Source organism: Aptenodytes patagonicus, chromosome 5 (genome assembly GCF_965638725.1).
Source record: "Aptenodytes patagonicus chromosome 5, bAptPat1.pri.cur, whole genome shotgun sequence".
NCBI classification, from domain to species: Eukaryota; Metazoa; Chordata; class Aves; order Sphenisciformes; family Spheniscidae; genus Aptenodytes; species Aptenodytes patagonicus.
In genome coordinates this window covers 2312265-2333755 of record NC_134953.1, presented here as the reverse complement: position 1 = coordinate 2333755, position 21491 = coordinate 2312265, and the positions used below count along the sequence as shown (strand labels likewise).

General features: G+C 41.4%; 1 protein-coding gene across 2 annotated transcripts in view; it reads right to left on the bottom strand.

Moving 5' to 3' along the window:
* Positions 1 to 1041: 1041 nt before the first annotated feature.
* Positions 1042 to 21491, bottom strand: part of OGDHL (oxoglutarate dehydrogenase L) — a 56264-nt gene continuing 35814 nt past the window's right edge. For both annotated transcript variants that reach the window (XM_076338342.1, XM_076338341.1), the window contains exons 17-23: positions 13087 to 13265; positions 9762 to 9833; positions 8313 to 8438; positions 7622 to 7694; positions 5385 to 5548; positions 4617 to 4771; positions 1042 to 3879 (exon numbers count right to left, since the gene is read on the bottom strand). In XM_076338342.1, coding sequence (XP_076194457.1) covers positions 3756 to 3879; positions 4617 to 4771; positions 5385 to 5548; positions 7622 to 7694; positions 8313 to 8438; positions 9762 to 9833; positions 13087 to 13265 — 893 coding nt within the window. In that variant the 3' untranslated portion in view covers positions 1042 to 3755. The remainder of the gene's footprint in view (positions 3880 to 4616; positions 4772 to 5384; positions 5549 to 7621; positions 7695 to 8312; positions 8439 to 9761; positions 9834 to 13086; positions 13266 to 21491) is intronic.

Here is a 21491-nt window from a genome sequence, read left to right as displayed (position 1 = left end):
GCTCTAGCAGACTGACTCCAACTGTACCACGGGTAGAGCAAAGGTTTCCACCGAGCGCGCCCTTGCTGTTAGCGCAGTTCATCAGGTAGCTACTAGGAAACAAAAATAATTCTGTGACAGAAGCTGTTTCTCTTAGCGAGTCTTTCGCCATTGTGGGCGTGCACCATGTGGTATCTCACCCGCACGAACGATGAAGTCAATTGATTCTAACATTTGCTGTTTCTTCCTTCTGAGTTACAAAGCTGTGATTTGAATTTCAGTGCAGGCTGCTTGCAGAAGAGGCTTGTATAATACTTCAGTCCTTTCCAAACACCCTACAAAGATTAATTGATTGCTATTTAGTATGTAAAAAGTCTTTAACTCGTCAGCTAGTTCTAACAAAGTATTTGTTTTCTGTGAGATCAGACAGATATTCTCAACCTGGTTTAAAGCTGCCATTACAGAAACTTGCATTCATTGTTGGTAATGCACCTATTTAACGTGCATCGATTTAAGAACTCTCTGTAAGAGTTTTTTATTCAAGGGGCCTCGTTGAAGAAAAGCCGCAGAATTCTGCAAATAAGCATAATCTATGCATTTAGCAACTTACAATGCTTTAGTAGCTTTTGAACATTCACTATCTGAAAGTGCAGCCAACAGGAAAAGTAATTAAATAGAAACATATGTTAAGCCAACTTGTTTAGAGAAATGAATTCCAGTGTTTAGAAACTAGAGAAGTTAATTCCAGTCTAGTTCCAGTATTTTAAAAATCCTGCTTGAAATAGAAATGTGTTCACTTATTACTTTAAAAAATTAGAATAGAACGAAGCAAACTATTCTAATATAACTTCAATGCTATTACTACTTTTAACCCAATGGTTTTGAATAATTATCTTTTTCTAGTCCAAACGCTGTCTCTCACTGCTCTTATATATAAATAAGCCACTATTGGGAAAACAAACAGAAAACGGAAAAATGAGCTGCCCTAGCACTCTTACGAATGGGATGCTAATGCCAGCACTTAAAGGAGAAACTGTCAAAAAGAACAGCCATAACAGAGAATTTCGTTCTTACATATTTTTATTTTATTGGGTTTTTTTACATTCTTTGATGGAATTTTTATGCAACTATTATGTCACAATCTATGATACACAATGAAAATGGAAACCTGTCATTTACCGCTTACATTTCTATGTTAATTTTGTTTTCTACCTCTGCAGATACTGTGGCATAAGCACATTTATCATATTTCATGCAGCACTGACCTGCCTTACGCAAACTGGGAATACAATAAATGGTGCCAGCAATATTTAGCCGCACTCAATTCTTGCCACAGAAACAAGCATTCATAAAAGCATTAAAATACTTTGGGTGATGGTCACTGCCTATCAGCTTAATGTTTTGAGCTATAGAAACGGACAGGAGACAATCTCTGCTGCTGTCAACTGCAGTACATTCCAAGTTCATTAGGTTTCAAAAGACTGAATTAGCTTCACTGTTTCAATGAGAGAAAAAGCCCAAGGCGACCGGCCTGATTTAAAAGGATGCTACTGAGTTTCACGAACATCAGACTAAGTTTGGTTCTGGATCCCATGGAAGTACCTTACCACATCGATTTTATGCTCTGACAGAAGGGTTATTTTTTTCACCATCGTGTTGCCTCCAGGCCAAATAAAGGGACAGCATAAGGCACACATATTTTTTTGGTAACCTGCTTGGACAAGTAGTACCCGATCATAGCTAAAAGTTTTTAATACAGCTCTCTCTTTTGACAGGACAAGAAGCTTTCCAGCATCACCTGACTTTCTGAATCAGGCATAAACTGTCAAGCCTTAGTATGTCACAGACAATACAGCAGCGGCAGGGTAAAACTTACTGCCAAGAACACAACTATGTCCCAGGAGCACGCTCAGGACAGTAAATTGGAGACAGGGGTGAAGTCTCATCTATGTGTTTTCTAGTCACTTCTTACGATGCATCGAAGTGGCCGCTCAGCAGATCTAGCATAACCCTCCAGGCACTGCAGGGGCACAGGGCCCTTGTGCAGCTAGTTACTGCCTCCTGCTTCACACAGGCATGGCCATTCCTCTCCGTCCTGCTGCACCCCTTACTGTTAATTGAGCAGTTCCCTCTGCCAGCCAGCAGAAAGAAGGGAAGAAGTCTCCTGCCACTGCATAGTCTAATGTTGCAGAAACCTGCAGTCACAAGGTTCACCCAGACCCAAGTTCTCCTGGGGCAGAGGGAACAGGACTGCTGACAACAGCAGTTCTTACATTAAGAGGGGAGAGGAAAGCTGTGCCCACCTGCCTTCTAGCACTGCGGAGGAAGCACAAGCAGCGGCACTCCGAGAGCACCCTGCTGTGCAGTGCCTCCCAGGAAGCCAAGCACCCTCTCCCGAGAAGAGAAACAACCTTGCTGTTCCCTCCCCTCCAGCACCCGCTGTACATCAGCCGCCTTACGCAGAACCAGCTCTTAGAGGCGGTTCACTTTTATGTCCATACTGAAAGTACGTGGCAATTGATATCCCAATTGACGAGTAAACACAAGGGACAAAAAAAAAAAAAAATCAATTACTACTTGTACAAAACCACAGCATGTGCCTTTGGTCAATCAGCAACTGTTGCTTGCCCACCTTCCTCGTAACATAAAAAAGGGTGACTAAATCAGGAATCGCCACTTCAGAGTTGAATTAATATCAGCAAGGAGATGTGAGGCAGGGATTAGCACTGGACAAAGCAGAGAACCCACTACTTGTTGCACAACCACAGCTTTCTCATCCAAACACAATCTTTTTACAGGTGCTACCAGGTCAAAGAAAAGCAGATCCTAGTAGTTTGGTGAGGGAAAGAGCGTTCATCCAAAACGAGGATGTTCACAGGACCCCACAGTTCCCTAATACCACAGAGCATCAAAGCAGGCAGCCCAGGGAGCGGGAGCAATTGGTGCTGTCACCTCTTACTTTTGAAGTCATTTGATGCTGAATTCTCCTGCTGACCACCCACTGCTCTGTCAGCTGTGGTCTTCTGTAGACTTCTTCCCTCCTCAGCTGCCCCCAACAAACCTTTTCTTGGTCCCTTTTATTTCTGCCTTCATCACCCTCCTCCTCCTTATACCCACCTGGTCCGCACCACTTTTGTTATAACAAAACATACTGTTAGCAATATAGTTCAGCAACTTTGTAATCTGACTCCCTATTTCCAGCCTCCTCCTCACATCACCAGGCTACCTTACCATCTCCTTCCAACAACCACAGCCAGTACATTTCTCTACCAAAGTCATCTATCAACTCTTTGCTTTTCCGTTCCATTACTCCTCTCCAATATATCTAGAAATAACTGCCAGCCATTTTCCTTGTAACAATGCATCTTGTTTCCTTAGTGGCTCCCAAACGTACCCTCTTCTTTTTCAGGGATGTGCATAACTATCATGCTGTCCATGCCTGCTCTGCTCACTTACAGTAATTAGGCAGTGCCCACAGACTGAGATTGGAGCCTCACTGCGCTAGACACTGCATCCTTGCACAGGAGACTCTCCTTGTGCCAGAGGTCCCAATATAAATAGACAAGTGACAAAAAACAATGGAAGGTAAGTTGGAATTTTTTTTTTTTTCCTTACAAACTGGGGAGCAAGGTGCAGATTAATGAAGTCAGCTGCTGAATCATTTTATCTGGTAAAGCAAAAATACATCATTTCCAGTATTTTTCCCACTTTTATTTCCTCTTTCGGATGCAGTGGTTTGAGAGACTACTAGTCAGAGATGGGTCAGTGCCCTGCAGTTAGAATGTCTTTCCCTCAAAGGCCTCCAGGTTGAAAGCTGTATCCAAGAACCTTCTGAGTGACACCAGATGCATGTTCTTGTTGCCTGTGGCAGCTGCAGCAGCAGGCTCTCGGCCAACATACCTTTGTGACAAAAAGAATTGGGCAGACAAATGAGGTGAGAAGAAAGACTACTTTGACACTAGCAAGCATGAGAACATGCTCCTAAATGCATTCAAGTCATCTTGGCAGATTTGGACATCTAATCATCAATCCTTCTTAAATAAAAATCAATCTAAGTTGCACCATCAGTTATGCCTTCTGGTCAGCTTCCCCCTCTTTCCCCCCTCCCATCAATATTAAGCTGTGTCTTCTCCTCCATCCCTCCCAGGGCAGCCAGCTACACTGTCTCATAATTAGATAACTTGCTCTTGGCGATGAAGACTCATTCCTCCAACAGCTGCGTGGGCAGATTCGAGAGTCAATCATCTAAAATAAATGCAAAAGTACCCGGACTGAGCTCTTACAACAACTGTTTCCTCCAGAAACCTAATATTCAGAGTGAAATTCTTAAAAAAGACAGAATCTTAGACAACAAGAGAGAAAAATCCAGGAGAGCTAAGTGCTGTGCTAAGTGGCAATAAATATAGAGCTAGTTGCTACATGTTTTCTGTTAGAACTGCACGGAGGAGCAAGATATGCATGATGTATTTGAGAAATAGTCATCTAGACTTTTCCCTCCTTCACCCAAGAACCCAAACTCCAAGGTTTTGATTTGTGAAGAACCTGACTTCCCCAAGAATAACATCCTCAAATCAAAAACAAATTTAAAAGCAAACAAATCACCCCAGGCGATAGAACAATTGTTTAAAGTCTCATACCATATAGGTCGAGTGTGGTTCACAATAGTGCGGAAACGAGGTTTGACATAATCATAATATCCACTGTTTTTGTGTTCCTCCTGACACCAAACTAGATCAGCACCTGGATACTTCTCAAGTTCTTCTTTCAGCAGGTCAAAGGGGAATGGTGAGATCTGGAAAGAGAGGGTATAACTGGCAAAGCTTTCTCTTACATGGTGTTAGCCCATGCTAGGAAAGCCTTTGACCTATTGGGTATACAACCAACCATTGTAATTAACCATTTAGTACCTAATATAATTGTTATATGTTTTTTAAAGTAAGTCATATTTCTTTAATTGATTTCATGCTGTCAGAAATAAATACACACATATTTTATAGTTGCACCAGTATGAACAGAAGTAGGTCATAGTCCAGACCTCCTGCATTCCTACAGTTTTTCTAGTGAAGTAGCTGTGATAATACAAGTCCTTAATCAGTGAATGCCAATATAGCTGTGAAGTGTACTATTCACAACATTTAAACCTAGCAGAATGGATATACAAATTTAAGGTGCCATCATACTGTAACCTTCACTTTGTTACGTTGTTCTGGAAAAGTCATCAAGCCTTCTGGATCTCATTGTCCATATTATTGACGTGTTCCTTCTCCACAAGGCCATGAAGGATTAGATAATGTATTGTAAGATGCAAAGTGCTATCGCCGTCCTTCCTGGCAAGTGATAAGCATAGGAACCCCTTGCTGAAAGTCTCCCCAAGGACCCTGTCTTCTGAGGATCAGGGAGCTCACCTGTTCAAGTCTGGTTATAGCTACTTGTTTCTCCAGGTCTTGATTCTTTCTCTCTTTCACAAGATCATAGTACACTTTTCCTGTGCAGAAAATCACCCGCTTGACCTCATGAGGTGCATGGGCTGCCAGCCCACTCTCGGGAATCACGCGCTGGAACGTGGTACCTAGTTAGAGCACAAATTAGAAAAGTGCACTGACATTGCAATAAAGCAGCCCAAGAAACAGTCCTTTACTGGGCAAGCAGCCGGTTGCAATGGTCACGGGGTTCTGCTGCCTCTCTGTTCCTACTTTTCAGACTGGTAATTCTGCTAAAGTGACTTTCAGCAGTTCAGTTTCAAGAAGTTAAAAGATTGTCAATAATTCACTCTTTCACACTTAATAGACAGAAACATATTAACAGTGGATTCTTTTTTTCTGTTGTGCACTACACCTTGAATTTTAAATTGATTGGATAGTCACCTCTGCTTACAGATTTTTTTCAGAGAATTACCTGAAATATTGTTTCTTCTTTCCAAGATTATCTCAACCATGTAACATTAATATAGGTTTAGAAAATTTTAGAACATTTTTATATAAAAGCATACCACATATTCATAATGCAACTAAGTCTGGCAACTGCAGAAATATTTACACAAGCACACACATTACTGCCATATATTTATGTGATTTAAACCTCTGTTTGAGAGCTAAGACGGCATTAGCCAAAGGAAGAATTAGCATAGTACTGAGCCATGTGTGTAAGTGATAAGATACAATTTCAGATGCATATCCTCACTGCTAGGTATCTTTTCCCCTGTGATATCATCTCCCAGGAGAACAATTTACTTGGGATACATGAAACTGGAATAGGGACTTGATGGTCTAAAAGATCCTTTTCTTTGCTCTCTTACATGATTGATTAGAACCATTCCCACATTAACCAACTGCAAGGTAGCAGACAGTGGCATGACCTCCCAGTCTGAAACAGCACACCCACTTACCAGGAGAATAAGCTCCTGTTCGAAACATTTATCTTGAGGGAAGAAAAGCAGCAGCACAAACATGAAAAAGGAACTGATTTATGTCAGAATTATCCTGTCTCACTGAACAGCAGAATTCATCATTAAAAAAGACTGAATCTGCGCTTCCTCGAGTTAGCTGGAGTCAGTGTTCCTCTCCTTCTCAGCTTTCCGTTAACAATCAGAGCAAAAAGAGTTAGCTGACAATCAGCAATACTTTACTACTCGCTGTCCTCTCCAGCAGGAACATGAAAGTATGTCAGAATTCAATGTTAATTAGAAGTTTGGGTTAGCCTGAAGTAGAGGGGGCTCCCAAGACAAACTGACGAATCACAATCCCTACAGAATTTCTAATCTGACTCATTCTACAAAGCTTTTAAACAGTAATCAAAAAGAGCAAATGTTTTTGCTTGAGAAGCAAACTTTACTCACCTACAAAAAGGAGATAATGCAATATTTAAGCGTGTTTATACACTGTAACTTGCTTTTAAAAAACTGAGCAGTTACTCTTTACTGACAGCGGTCAAGACACCCGCTAGAACTGGAGACAGACCACCGCACTTAGGCACACTCTCTCACTCTGAACAATCGCTTTAATCACTAACTCGCCACATTTCACTGCGTCTCCTCATGCCACTCTAACACATTCTAACCAGTGCATGGCAAGACAAATCACTCCAGTTTTTGGTATTACCTCTGCAGTCGCTACATACCTCTCGGTGCTGATGGCGTGCCAACAGCAGCTAGGGTGGTAGCCTACATCTCTGAACTCACTGATCTCACTTTAGATCACTGGTGTGACGTGGCAGCCCCAGAACTGAGCACTGGAAGAAGAAATGGGCCCCTCATTCTTCCAAATGAGCACAGTGTGATTACAACCTATCCCTCACATCTGGGGGGGGGAGGCAGTACAAAGAACAATTCTGTTTTTAGATGAAAAGAAAAAGAGCGGAGGGACCTAATAGCCTATTGAGGGGAACATCACTGCAGAGAGGGGAATGCGCTTTCCACTGCCTTTAAGATTAATGGCTGGTTACAAGATAAGCCTGTTAAAATTAAGAATCCATACTTGAAAGCAGACTTTTCAGCAAAAGTCCATGCTAGGTCTCGCTACAACAGCTCCACAGAAATTACGCCAAAGGAAAAGGCAAAGTCTCCAGAGCAGATTCTCTTCTTCACAATCCGACATGCGATCTGGTATAGCTAATTACTTGTCCATAATACTTTAAGGTGACCTACCAGACACCATTTCATCAAAACTGGATTTAGCTTCTGGATGCCTCAGCAGTGATTTGGGTGTCAAAATGATCAGCTGTAAGACAGAAATTTTTCCAACACTCAGGAGCTGCTTTACCTACATAATTACATGCAACATTTGTAACACTGTTCATACAAAACCCACAAACTGAATATGCTATAGATCAAATTAATGTGAATAGCAAACACAGTAAATCATTTCTTCCTGTTTTGAAAGCCTAGGAAGTTTCAAAATTATTCAAGAGATTTGGGTAATCCACTCCCTTTAAAGGTTCTCAAAAACCATTGCTTGTGCTTCTCTCTGAGAACAAAATCAAATCACAGGCTATGAACCAGTAAAACATCCAACAGTTGTATCTTAGGTTTTTGAAGTTCCAGCAATTAGACATGCAGATTATAGTTATGCAACCTGGTAGCTACATACTGTCTTGGCAAGCTCATCTGAAGGTCTGCACAGCCAGAAGGAAGTAAAGCTGAAAATCAAGTTTTAGAATCGTAGTAAGTCAGTGCTGAGTTTCATTCCATCAAATCAGCCACTTCAACCTGCGTTCAATTAAGGTTTTTCACCAGCGATTCTTGTTCTTTTCAGCAGTATGTCATATGCAAACAAAGACCCCTCTTTATGTGAGGGTTAATATACTTAGAATAATCAAGTCCATTACAGTAACTTTACCGGTTTTCTGAATGGCAGCAAGATCTGTCTTCTGAGGACGTGAAAGTAATTGGCTGGAGTTGAACAATTCACCACAATCCAGTTGCATTCATACAGCTGGGAAACTTCAAACTGCTCACTGAACTCCTGAGAGAGACATTAAAGGCATCAGAAAAATGCCTGAAAGATCAGAAAAAAAGGCTTGAAAGCCATCCTTCTATTTCTCTCAGCAACTCCCTTCCTCAAAAAACTTAATTAGCAGATCTCTGCTGAGATTTTATTATTAGCTAGGGAAGCATCCCTACAAATCATTCTCTTCAGTTTCTACTTCTTCCTAAAAATGTATGCAAATAAAGGCAAAAAGCTTCCATTAATTTCAGCAAGCTGGGAAGTCCAGGAAGGAAGGGTGAGGAGGACTAGGACTTCAGTAGGTGGAAGACACAAAATAGAACCCCTTTGAAAGAATCTTAAAACTATAATTCATTTTTTGAGTGTATAGTTAACTCTCTCTCTCCCATTTTTTGGTAGGTGTCCTGTCCTCTTATACTATTTTAATACATAAATTTCATATGGTTTATATTTATGTATTTTACAAATATAGGGTTTTTTTAATCCAGATCTACATACATATATATTAGGTAAGCATATATATAGGTATAGGTACAATAATCTCATTACAGATTGGTACAGCATCTAACACGATTTCCTGGTCCATGGTTTGACCTCGTACCTTCTATGATAAAATTTATAACTTGCTTATTACATGCAATTGGCAGTGCTTAGATGTAGTCAATCAAACAGGTCTTTATTCTGACAGTACACTGGCAAAAATCACTTTTAGATGAGGAGGGACATGGCTTTGGAACTATCGTTGCCCCAAGGGTAACAAACTCAGGGCCAAAATCGACACATCCATTTTATTTTGCCTTTTTTTAAATTGGTGGGCTTTTCAATTAATGTATAGCAGTGTTTCTTAGGAAATCTGCAGTGGGGAAGTGGATGCCCAGTATCCTGTAGAGCTACGTACTTTATCTGTAAAAATGAATGACCAACATATGAAGGTCTTCGCTGAATCAAATTTAGAAGTTGCTTATTTTCATGCTCCCAGCAGTACAATTTAGCTCCACTGCAAAGAGCCAGGAGTAGTCTTACTTGGTCTCCTTTAGAAATTAGCTAGACACCTCTTTGCAGTACACCCAGCAATATAAACAAGCAGAATCACTGGCCCTGAGGAACAGCCATAAAAAGCTCATGCTGCCAGAGATTAATTGTATATGACCTCAGCTTTGAAATGAAGCAGCACATACTGCATACTTCCATTACTTTTACTGGGATCAAGTTAATGTTACACCAACTCTTGAAACTAAACCTTAACCCACTCTACCTCGCTAAAAGGATGCTTCTTACAAAAAAATATCTCTCAGACGTGAAGAGCAAACAAAGGACATGGCCTTTGACAAATCTACTTACTGGATAAGCATCAGAATCGTCATTGCTCATCTGCAGAAACCTCTCAGGCCTGGCTGATGAATGCTCCGGACCCTGGTAAAGGTATCATTTAAAACAACATTAAAAAGCCAAACCAGCAGCTTGACATCAGTCTAGGTCACTCACTCAGAAGTACCTCCCGTCACCCTGGCAGCTCTGCACCAGGCTGCGCACCTGCCCCCCCAGCCAAAGGCATCAATGCCAGCAGCAGTGAGAGAGGAGAGGACACACCGCAGGACTGGAATTCTTTGTCTTCCGTAAACTGTTCTCATAGGAGAAGATTAGATTTTACAAGGATTTCCAATGCTTTTACCAGCTGCAAGTAATTTCTAGCCTCAGCATAGCTGCACAATGAAGACCAGCGAAAGGGCAGTAGGTACATGTGGGCACAAGAACGACCTTACTAATGCAGGGCAAAAAGGAGCAGGAGGGATGTCAGGAGGAGAAACACCGCGTGCCTCGGTGTACTGCAGTGACTCACACTTCTTTGGGCCAAACCACACTTGCATGCTGAACAGGAGCAAACACAAAGGTAACTGTTGACTATCTTTGCTGTATTAGCAACACAACAAGCAGACTCAGGATCTCTCTCTTACCATTGTTCACTGTTCAGTACAGGACAAAATAGTCTAGATGAATGCTTCAGCTAAAATGGATCAAAATACATGTACACATTATCTGCCGAACTAACCTATGATTAATTTCTGCTTCCTCAGGAGGTATTTTACATTGTCAAAGTACTGAACACTCACATCTGCTGTCTCACTAGCAGTACCCAAGGTAATTTCTTTTCGTGCACAGACATCGTTAGAACCATTTTTACACTAGCAAAACATGCATGCTCGTCACAGACAGTATCAGGAATCAGGAGTGTAACAGAATCTATTATCTTCCCTCTCATGTTCTTGTTTATAAAGGATGAGAGAAAGCTGTGAGGAGTACAAGAATGCAGTGTGCTTTTTTATTTATTGCTAATGCTGGCAGCCTTTGCTTGTTCAAGTGACAGTTACTGTTAGGAAATACTTTCATTTTGGAGACAGTTGCAAGGTATTTTAACCCGAAGACATAAACTATTACACCTCTCAAATCTCTCCATGGCCCCTAAGCTGATGATGTTCGTAAAGAGCTTTTTTCTTTATATGGCCATCTCTCATCATAACTTCCTCCGTTGAAACCTTAACGTATGATCTCCAGAATCACTCATTATTTTGACAGCTAGTAGTCCACCTTCATTCAACACATCATCCTCCCTGCTTCCAAGTGCAGGATTCACTCTACTCCATGGACTAAGGGAATTCAAAGGAAAAAACACTCCACTGGCAACAAAGGAGTAACACAAACAGCCAGGAACTGTGTCTTGCATAATTACTCTTTTGAAGTCTGTCTCCACTTTTGCGGTGCCAAATAATCTGGTCATAAATAGCTAAGGGCTTCAGAACAAGAAGCAAAGCCACGCAAAACTATGGTGCACAGTAACAGTGCAATATTGCAATACTGCTGTATACATCTGTTTGCTGTAAATCAAATCCTACACTAAGTACAACCTATACATGTACAAACATAGTGCTTCACGAGCACACTGAATTCAGTACGCTGGAAACAGAGATGTTACCAGCAAACAATTACAGGAGAGACACGCGAGGCTTCCCTAACATACACACATACGCTGCCCCAGCAACAACCTCAATCCAGAGCCTCAATGTTCACATCCATCTTTGATTTGTCTGCTGACACCGCCAGCCAGATTGCCAGCAACTGCTGCGTGGGATGGGGCAGGGTTTATTTCTACTGTGACCACCTAACCAGTGAGACCTCTACTGAATCCATTAGCTACTTTCAGATGAGTCCCCAAGGAGCCGTTAGGCAGCAGAGTCTTTCAATCACAGCCAACTTGCCTGTGAATGCATGACCTAGAGGTGAAGGGATCCATATCCCATTACGAATCCTTCCCCAAATCATTCTGTCCCCAACACTGTAGTTATAGAGAGAATAACACTCCTGTAATGGAAAGCTCCTCTGGGAAGATAACGGATTTCAACAGCCTGGTGGGATTCTTAAATATTCCGAAAACACCTGACGCTAGTAGCAAAACAAGCGTGTTTCAGAAGATCTGGGCAAATCTTAGCTGCCAAGTGGCTAAGAGAAAAGAAAGATTAACTGTATTTTAAGTAGCAGAGAACCAGCTCCCTTCAGCTGAGTGCTTCCCTGCAGAGGACCACACCTCCTGCTGAGGGCACATTCAGGCTGTCCCTCAGGATTCATTTAAAAAAAAAAAAAAAATTTATCAAAACTCTTGTGAACAGCATCAGACCCTTTATTCTTTACACACAAATGGGTATGGAAAGCCATTCATAAGATATGAATGCACCCCAGTATATCAGGACAGGATTATAATTGAATGGAAATAAACTAAATTGTTTGTGAGAATGGAAATGACACAGTTTGTAGTGAAAGGGTCTAGAGCATTTATACAGATGGAGATTGCCACTGTGGCACATACTATGCTTTTCTTAATAGAAAACTAGAAACATACATGCATCAAGGCATGAATGTTAATGCATTTGAAAAGGAGAAAATTAACCTAGCCTGACATGATGTTCATGTAACCTTTAAAAAGAATTTAAAAGATGTGAAGAACAACGCTACTGCTGATATGAGCTTCATATAACATTGTATACAGAGCTTGCCCATGCCCTTTCCCTCTAAGACGCTGTCTAGTTCCTCCTACTAGCCACCAAAGAAAAGAGAGACAACAGCTAGTGGAAACATCTTCCTTTTCAGAAAGAGGGAAATTTCTTATTACATCAAAGTTACCCAATGTCAATGATTTTTGAAGAAGTTTTAAAGTTGTTTCATATCATTTCGTTGCAAGTGAATTTAGTGCAGAGTTTACACAGGCATACTTCATGCAAAATAAAACCAAGCAAGTACTGCTAGACACTAATGATTTCTTTCGTATTGTACGCTAAGAATCTGGCTTTCTAAGGAAAGAAGGCAGTGTCTTACGGCAAGATATAAAAAAGAGAGAGAAAAAAAGAAAAAAAATGGGGAAAGTGTGGTACATGCCACTAAGAAGGACACAAAGCTAAGAGCTCAGAAATATTTCTGTTTTCTTTGGTTCTCACTGATCAATCTATCTACATTCTTTTCCGCAGCACTGAAGCAGTCCAACATGCTAAACAGTGCCTTCCTCCCTCCGGCTTCCTATCACCATCGGATCCCCAAGACACCGTTGGCTTTTACAGCCGCAGAGGAAGGCGCGGTAGCCATCATTTCCCTCCCGCACGCGCCAGCCGGCGGCCCTCACCATTCCTTCCATTCCGTGTGGCAAGAGCAGGACGATCCCGTTGTGACGAACCCACTTGGCCTGGCCGGAGCTGATGAACTGGTCTATTATGCACTGCGCCGTGTTGTGGAAGTCGCCAAACTGGGCCTCCCAGCACACCAGGGCATTGGGACTCGCCATAGCGAAGCCAAGTTCAAAACCTGAGGACCAAACAAGTAGGAGAATTAGAAAACAAACAGACTTGCTGAGAATTCTGTTCATTTCTCATTAAAAAAAAAATTAAATCAAAACAAAACCAAAGCGAGAGCATGAACTGGATTTTTGTAGCCCTGTAATAAGTCATGCAGTTTTCAGCAGTACCATTTCCATCAGAAAGATTAGCAAATAATGTTTTTCCAACACTGACTCCAATCCTTCAAACTTTTCCCTAAACATTTAAATATCATAGGAGTTTTTAAATGAACTAAAACCCCTCCCTTAGCTCAGACTTTCATGTGATGCTCTCCTGAGAGCTCACTGAGGGAGGTACCGTCTTTTCCTGTAAAAATCCACTTACAGCCCAGTACTAGTTCAAGAAGCTACTTGTTAATTTTATTACTTGCACAGCCCTGCACAACACTGTCTTTTTCTTTCTTTTTCCCCTTTCCCCTCTCATATGCAGGCGCTGAAAAAAATTACTGGTGACATCAATCTTCAGTCTATAGGCAGGATCGTAGTCTTCGGCTCTTCAAAAATCTTGAGCATAATAGGTCCACGGGAGACACATCTGGGACTTGGGTGAACAATCCTTTCTTTGGCAGGGTTAAGGACCCTTTAGGCCTCTGCCTCAGTGGCAGAGAGGAAACCAGAAGTGCTCTTCATGGGGAGGACACTCCCTACAAGAAAGGCATTGAGGTGCTGGAGCGTGTCCAAAGAAGGGCCATGAGGCTGGTGAGGGGTCTGGAGAACAAGTCTGATGAGGAGCAGCTGAGGGAACTGGGGTTGTTTAGCCTGGAGAAAAGGAGGCTGAGGGGAGACCTCATCGCTCTCTACAACTCCCTGAAAGGAGGTTGTAGCGAGGTGGGGGTCGGTCTCTTCTCCCAAGTAACAAGCGATAGGACGAGAGGAAACGGCCTCAAGTTGTGCCAGGGGAGGTTTACATTGGATATTGGGAAAAATTTCTTCACCAAAAGGGTTATCGAGCATTGGAACAGGCTGCCCAGGGAAGTGGTGGAGTCACCATCCCTGGACGTATTTAAAAGACATGTAGATGTGGCGCTTAGGGACATGGTTTAGTGGTGGACTTGGCAGTGCCGCATTAATGGTTGGACTCGATGATCTTAAGCATCTTTTCCAACCTAAACAATTCTATGATTCTGTGACATCACTACTTCAAAGACATAGCCTTCTCCCTCTCCACTCTCTGTCAAAGATCTCAACCCATTTTCAGGTGGTTTACAGTAGCAGGTAAGTGCAGAAATTTCCCTAAACTTGTGCTGTTTGAACTGTAAATTCATCAACTCCATACAGAGCAGAAAGGCCACCCGTTCCCACTTACTCAGCCATGTCAGGTTAGTGCAGCAGGACAAACGTGCAGCAGCAGCCCGGTTGACAGCAGCTCACGTGTTCTGCACAGAGCAAGCCAGGCAGCTTGTTGTCTGCTCTTAAAACTTGTCAAGGCCCAAACATAACTGAAGGCTTTTGACAGGCTCCATGGATATCTCTTAAAAGGCAGAAATGAATTCTCGCTCTCACTGAGAGACCTGCTGCAGTATGATAAAGCCCCAGCTCTACAATGGGACCTGGGGAGGTGACTGGCAAAGAGAGAAAAGAAAACCAAATCTAACTGCTACTGCAACGTAAGCTAGGTAACTGATTCCTAGTAGCTCTGAAAAGGCAAAAGATAGAAAACTACAAGGGTGTTTGCATGTGCTACGCAGCCTCTGCTGTGTAGCTTTAAAAAAAGCTACAGAATTTAAAAAAACCACAGAATTTTGTGTCACGTAGCTATGTGCAATGTACCTGTCTCAGTTTAATGACCACATTTAAATTTAAGGTATTTTTCTATACCACATTCCATAGTGAACACTTAAATGTATCTAATAATATAAAAATACATATTTGATCTCTGCTCATATTTTCCTTTGACACTTCGCTATAGCTGAGCCTGGAGTGCTGAGCTAATACCCGTGCTCATATTCTACACTTATAGTTTAGAATGACTAAAACCAAAAAAGTTAAAGCTCTCAGTTAAAAACAGTACTACGTAGCACTACTCTGGATGCAGAGGTTCTGACTGAGGGAAAACTAATTCAATACACATAGAGAATAAATATTTGATGGATAAATATGTTTTAAGTTGAAGTTTTTAAGTTCTGCGCTGAATATAAAGATCTGTTTTCAAATACAGAACTGCAACATGGGAAGACTCTACTTCTCATTGAAGTAGCTTTGCTGCTGTAAAATTGTATTTAAAAAGCTACGATAATGAGTTGTAACTCTTTCCTGAGTAATTGCAAGACTGTAAAAAAACCTCGGAGTGAGCTAACAGACTGATACGGATTTCTTATATCTTTACAGCTTCTTTATTTTAAGATCTGCACAGGTAACCTAAGTTGCAGAGAGAGTCCCATCCCACTACCATTGATCTGTACTGAACTCAGCTTCATGTTTTTGCTATGTACAAGTCACTGTAATTTCCATTTTTGCTTCATTTCCTTACAGTGACATGGTAGCCACTCAAATGCTGTTCTACAATATAGGCTTGACAGCAAAACCAGCTTAGGCACAAATGAACACAGTTTCTGGTAACAAAATATCTGTACTGCTTAATTCGTCCCACTGGCCCCCAGTCTCTCCCCACCCCCAAACAGTCACAAGGGTAGCATACATTTAATTAACACAGAAATGCGCCCAAGACTGGCATTTGGGATGCAGAGAGAAATCCCTTCATATCTGAGAGGACGGTACACCTATCTAGATACTATGCATTAATTTGGGTTTCTCCTCCTTTTTTAACTTGCAGATATTCTCAGGAGTACAGGGCAAAAATATCCATCTGTACAACCTCACGTTGTGGATAATATTTCCTAGACCCAAAGGTGGCTATGAGCCCAAATACAGTCATAAGTCAGGAACCTAATACACCTCCTAAATGTTGTGTATCAGTAAAATCCAATACTGCTTTGTGACCGCCAGTAAACTACAGTGAACTGTTGTGAAGCCATGATAAAACCCGAAGTCATTGGAACTATAGTTTCTAACTCTGATCAAACCCACTCTACAACTCTTCTAATCAGAAAAGTTTCAGGAACTTCAAAAAACCCAGGCTTCCTGGAATAGACGAGCTTAGCATCTTGACATTCTCCACACACAGACGGCTACTGCTACAGGGTCACCAGCAAGTGACAGCTGACATCTCATATACTTATCATTTGTGATTTATACCCTGGTGAGTGGAGGCTGCAGTCCCTCTAGGAGAGCCTCTCTTTGTGGAATTCAGTGGATAAGAGAATTACTTCAGAGAGAACTATAATACCAAAAAACTATACAAGCAATAATAGAAAAATACCTGAAATACCTTTAAGATAGCCTGGCATTCCAGGCATTAAAAAAATTTAATATATTATGAGATAGAAGAGAACAACATGTGGCACATACAGCATATGAGCTACTTTAATGTTATCATTGCAAGGTAATTGACTTAGCTATGGAGGAACATTTCAGGATCAAGTCAAACCTGTTCAAGCCTTTGTCCTTTCTTGTTTTTGTTCAACTTTTACTTTATGTTCACTATCGGAGAGATACTCAGAGCTCTAAGCTAAGATTGAGGTCTTTGTGTGCTGGATGCCACAAACATACACAAATAGTTCCTTCCCTGAAAGTTTTACTGTCAAACTGGGGTGGGGGGAAGAAACAAAAAAGTGAAGGACAAGCATTTCCACCTTATAAAATTGAGAACTAATGAACATGCGGTTACAGAAATTTTGAACTAACTTGTCCAGTTCCACAAGGAAAACCCTCAACAAAACTAGAGAGATTAGTCATGTATCAAAGTCCCTCTGTAACACGAACTACAAAAACATCCTTCCAACACTTGACATGAAGTTTTGACATAGGTTATCTATGCATGAAACTGAAATTGCTTTAGCTTAACTCAATGACTACAGCTAAATTGGAACTACAGGATTTCTTTCTTCTGCTCCAGGAACAGGCTCTTCAGCCAATGTCAGTATACAAACTTTCCAGGAAGGTTAGCAGAGGGACAACTGCAGGACAAATCAACTGCATGAGAGAAAAAGCAACAAGAGCTTCAAGTGAAATTGTTTACTCACAGAGAAAACGGTTTCACATATTGTACTTAGTGTGTCTCCATAGTCTACTCCTTGGTAATTCCAACCCAGCTTTTTGTTTACCATCTCCATGGCAAGAAATCTTTGAGTCACTTGGCTTCTGGACTGCTGAACTCTGAGCAGTCCATCCATGACTCCAGCAGATGCTCACGTTCACACCAAAAGGCAACTAGTAAGTCAGAGGCCAAAAGGTGACTGATAAGTCAGACAGACGGCCTTTCATCTGTGAGTCACCATGACAGCGCATTACCAGAGAGGATGGCTTTTGCTGACCATTCCTTTGGCCTGACTGCCTGAACGGCCTTTCTTTCAGAACATATTTTAAATCACCGTCTTCCTTATTTGTGTGATTCTATTGTTTTTAACACAATGCAAACGGTGGAAAAATTTATACAACTCCTTCAATGCGTGTTCCCAAAGGTATCTGAAAAATAGATTTCCCTAGATAGGCTTGAATCCCATTCTAATTTTACACGAGCATTAAGAGACCATTTCTACTGATTGGGTGACATGGTTGAGAAAAGATGCAATATGTTCGAGACTTATTTGCGCATATGCTGCTCTCTGTAAGGATGGGGTAATCTAGCTTTTAGAGAAGAATGAACTGAGGTCTTGACCGCTTGGAGTTATCAATAATCACACAGTGCTTTTCAAAGAGTATGGAGCTCCATGCATATTTAAAACTCGCTCAGAGCACACACATAATTCTGTTTCATATACCAAAATCACTCCTAAAATTCACATGGAAGAAAGAGTGTAATTTCTCATTTCCGATCTTGTTGCCCACTTTGTGCTAATAATCTCCACAAGGTGACCACGTCCCAGGTGCAGCTGCGTTGAAGGGTGTGATCCTAACACAGATACCTTTTGCAAGCTTTCCGACAGCCATAAAAATATCTGGGAAAATATATCCAAATGTAACCTATACATTCGGATCAATATTTTGAAATGAATTCTGCCAAGACTACTGTTTCATGGAACATGTGTCTGTGGTATACCCATCTTTGGTATACCAGAACTCATTTTCCACCAGGCAAATGACAATGAGAGTTCCTAACATTAAAGCTATTCTACCAGTGATTATAGCAATTGCTAAGGAGTCTGTCAAGAATTACGACTCCTACCTGCATGTGGAGAAAATCGTTTAAAGGGCAAGATCCGAACTGCTAAATTAAAAAAAAAGTTATTGGTGGAAAGATGTCTAGACAGATGCAAGGTGAACAACCCAGCAGAGGGTGAGGTGCTTCTCCTGAAAGGGATTTGTTGGGGTACACCAGATGAGTCAAGATCCGGGAAGGTGACCCGAGCTGGAAAGACTCCACAGTTCTGGAGATGGGACATGAACTGCAGGGGAGCAGGTTCCTTCCCAGGCCCCCATGAGGGCTCAACCTCAGCCCAGAGTAGAGAGTCAAAAAAACTGCAGCAGAGACCTTGCAAACTTTTATTGTTTGTGTCTGCAGGGACAAGAACTGAACACTTCACAATGATGTGCAAGCTTTGCGAGTTTAAAGGATTAACTCTTACACAGCTAGAAACACAGAGAACAGGTTTAAGCTGTGAGGAAATCCAGTGCCAAGACAACCACGCTGCAAGATGCAGCTTTCAAAGAACGGTAGGTAAAGAATCCGCACACCCAAAGGGTGGCGGAGAGCCGCCAGCCAGCTCCCGAACACCAGGCGGCCGCTCAGGGCTCGGAGCACACCAGGGCACAGGGGACCAGGACCCAGCACAGCAGTTTGGTAAACTTCCAAACTGAGGGGAGAGAGGAAAGATAAATACACAGCACTTGACTAAGGTTGCAAAACTAATGTTTTAATTGCTGAAGTTCATTAAAGTCCCTAGATGACAGGCATAGCAGAAATGCTTGTTTCTATTAGTCCAGTTCCTGCTGTGCTCCCTTACTGTTCTTTCGTCACTCTGGCAGAGAAAGAGGTGTTGTCAAGCGAAGTGGCAGCTTACACAGCATATTACGCTGTGTTTTTCCCCATAGCACTTTTCATGACTGTCATAAGAACTGCAGTTTTTCAATTAACGTAAGGAAGGCTATAGCTTAATTCAATACAATTTCCAAGTGACTTAAGGCATAAATGTTAGCTAATGGTTATAGAGGGCTTATCAGTGCAGGGATTTAATGTCAGAACGAGGAAAGTTACAGAGACAGATTTGTGCTATGTTTAACAGAAAATCTAAGCACAGGGACTAATGGAGGGACGCGCATCCTTTCACAAACCCAAACACAGCCCAGGAGAAAGTGAGGTTAATACCCATCTGGCGGCTGACTCTCTTAAACAGAAAGACCGATGCCTTCTTAGAGCTCCATGCAGATGCATTGAGAACTTGGTCCTTGGTTACTACAGTCTGTCCTATTTCCTAACACAATTTCTGACGGGTAATTGTATTTGCTACTCCTAACCTTAAAACTATGTTGTTCTGAATGAGTAGTAATACTACATATTTAATCTTAGGAGTGTATTGCAAAAAAAAAAAAAATGTTTAAATCAATACCTGTCCTCTTCCCTTCATCTTTTGCTTTAAACATGAACTTCCCCCTTGAAAAAGCTGTACTCCAGGTCTCATGATTCAGGAGTTGGCTGAACTACGCACTAGTTCCAAGTCTATCTTGCCTGGACGTTCCCTGGAAGTTCCCAGTACGTGATGCTACAGCCCAAGACCTCTCAAAGCCAGTACTGAACCCAGAGAGAATCACACCTCCTGGATGGAGACTCAACACTACACAAGTCATTCTGTGGGCAGTAAAGAAAGACAGGAGATCTTTTCAAGTATTTCAAAAATGCTGAAGAGGTGGCATGGAGTGCCTGTAAGGTACTTTTGCTTTTCTCCTCTATCTCGATCAGCAAATAAACTCAAACTTCTTTACTTAAACAACTTCACACAGCCATCACTTATACTCCCAGACATTCAGTTTCAGTAAAAGGGAAAATTTATAGCTAGATGAGTGGATACACAACTAAATTGTAATAATCTGGATACAGCTAAAAATAGTAGACATAGGATGTCAAACAAAATTAGCAGAGGTCGTTAAATACTCTGATTTAATGCCTCAGTACACACACTCCACAGCTTCCTGTATATGAAACATAAGCAATTGTTTGAACTACAAGTTAACAAGACTGCCTTTGTTTTATTTCTAAGTGAAATCAATCTTGTCAGAGTATCATTTTAATGGAGCAGTTACACTCCAGGTGTTCCTAACCAGCTCAACAACAACTTGGTGCAAAGCTCACAGTTCTGAACAGATGCCAGCTCTTGGCTTATGTACCTGCCAAGGAAATAATCTGTAGTTTTATCATGCTGGGCTGTTCAATCCATTTTTACTTAGGTCTAATTCACAGAAACTAAGGGAATTCCCAAAATGCTTCTGAGGTGCTGCATGTTAACACAGTCATAAATTAAATTCTTAACACCTTTCCCCACCCACCCCCCTCGTATATCCTCTCACAACCATCCCACCCCCCCACCAAATACTTGAGGGCACTAATCCCAAACTGTTCCTTGTAACAGGCTTATATAGTAGAAATAGCAGTTAGAGAAAATAAAGTGTTGGGAGTTTTTGCTGCTCCTGAAGAATCAACTCCTTGAACTGCAAACGTTCACTTATTCTTCCACATACTAAAAAGGAGACCCAGTGATGTTACCAGCCAAACAGGTAACAATTGTAATAGCTCCTCTTTGACCGAGATGCTTAACTAGAAGAGATGTTCACACACTGCTGCTTACCCCAACACTGTCTCTCTATGGATACAAAACACAAGAGTAAACGTGTTGGAGAAGCGATAAGTAAAAGCCAGCAAGGGAGAGGAAACTTAATTATAAAATCACTTCAACATAGAAACATGGCATTTTTAGTTCCAAAAAAAAATAATCATCACTCATCAACTATTTCTATCAATTTAATCTCCTTTACTGTTAGAAAACATCTCAGACATGACGGATTTAAAGTTCTTAATAATCAAAAATATCAGTATTGTTAGTTTTGAAGAACTGTCATCACATCTGCTGAAGCAGAATTGCACAGAAATGGTACTATTGTTTTCAGTGTACGAACAAACCTGTTATTTTGCCCTATTTCTTGTA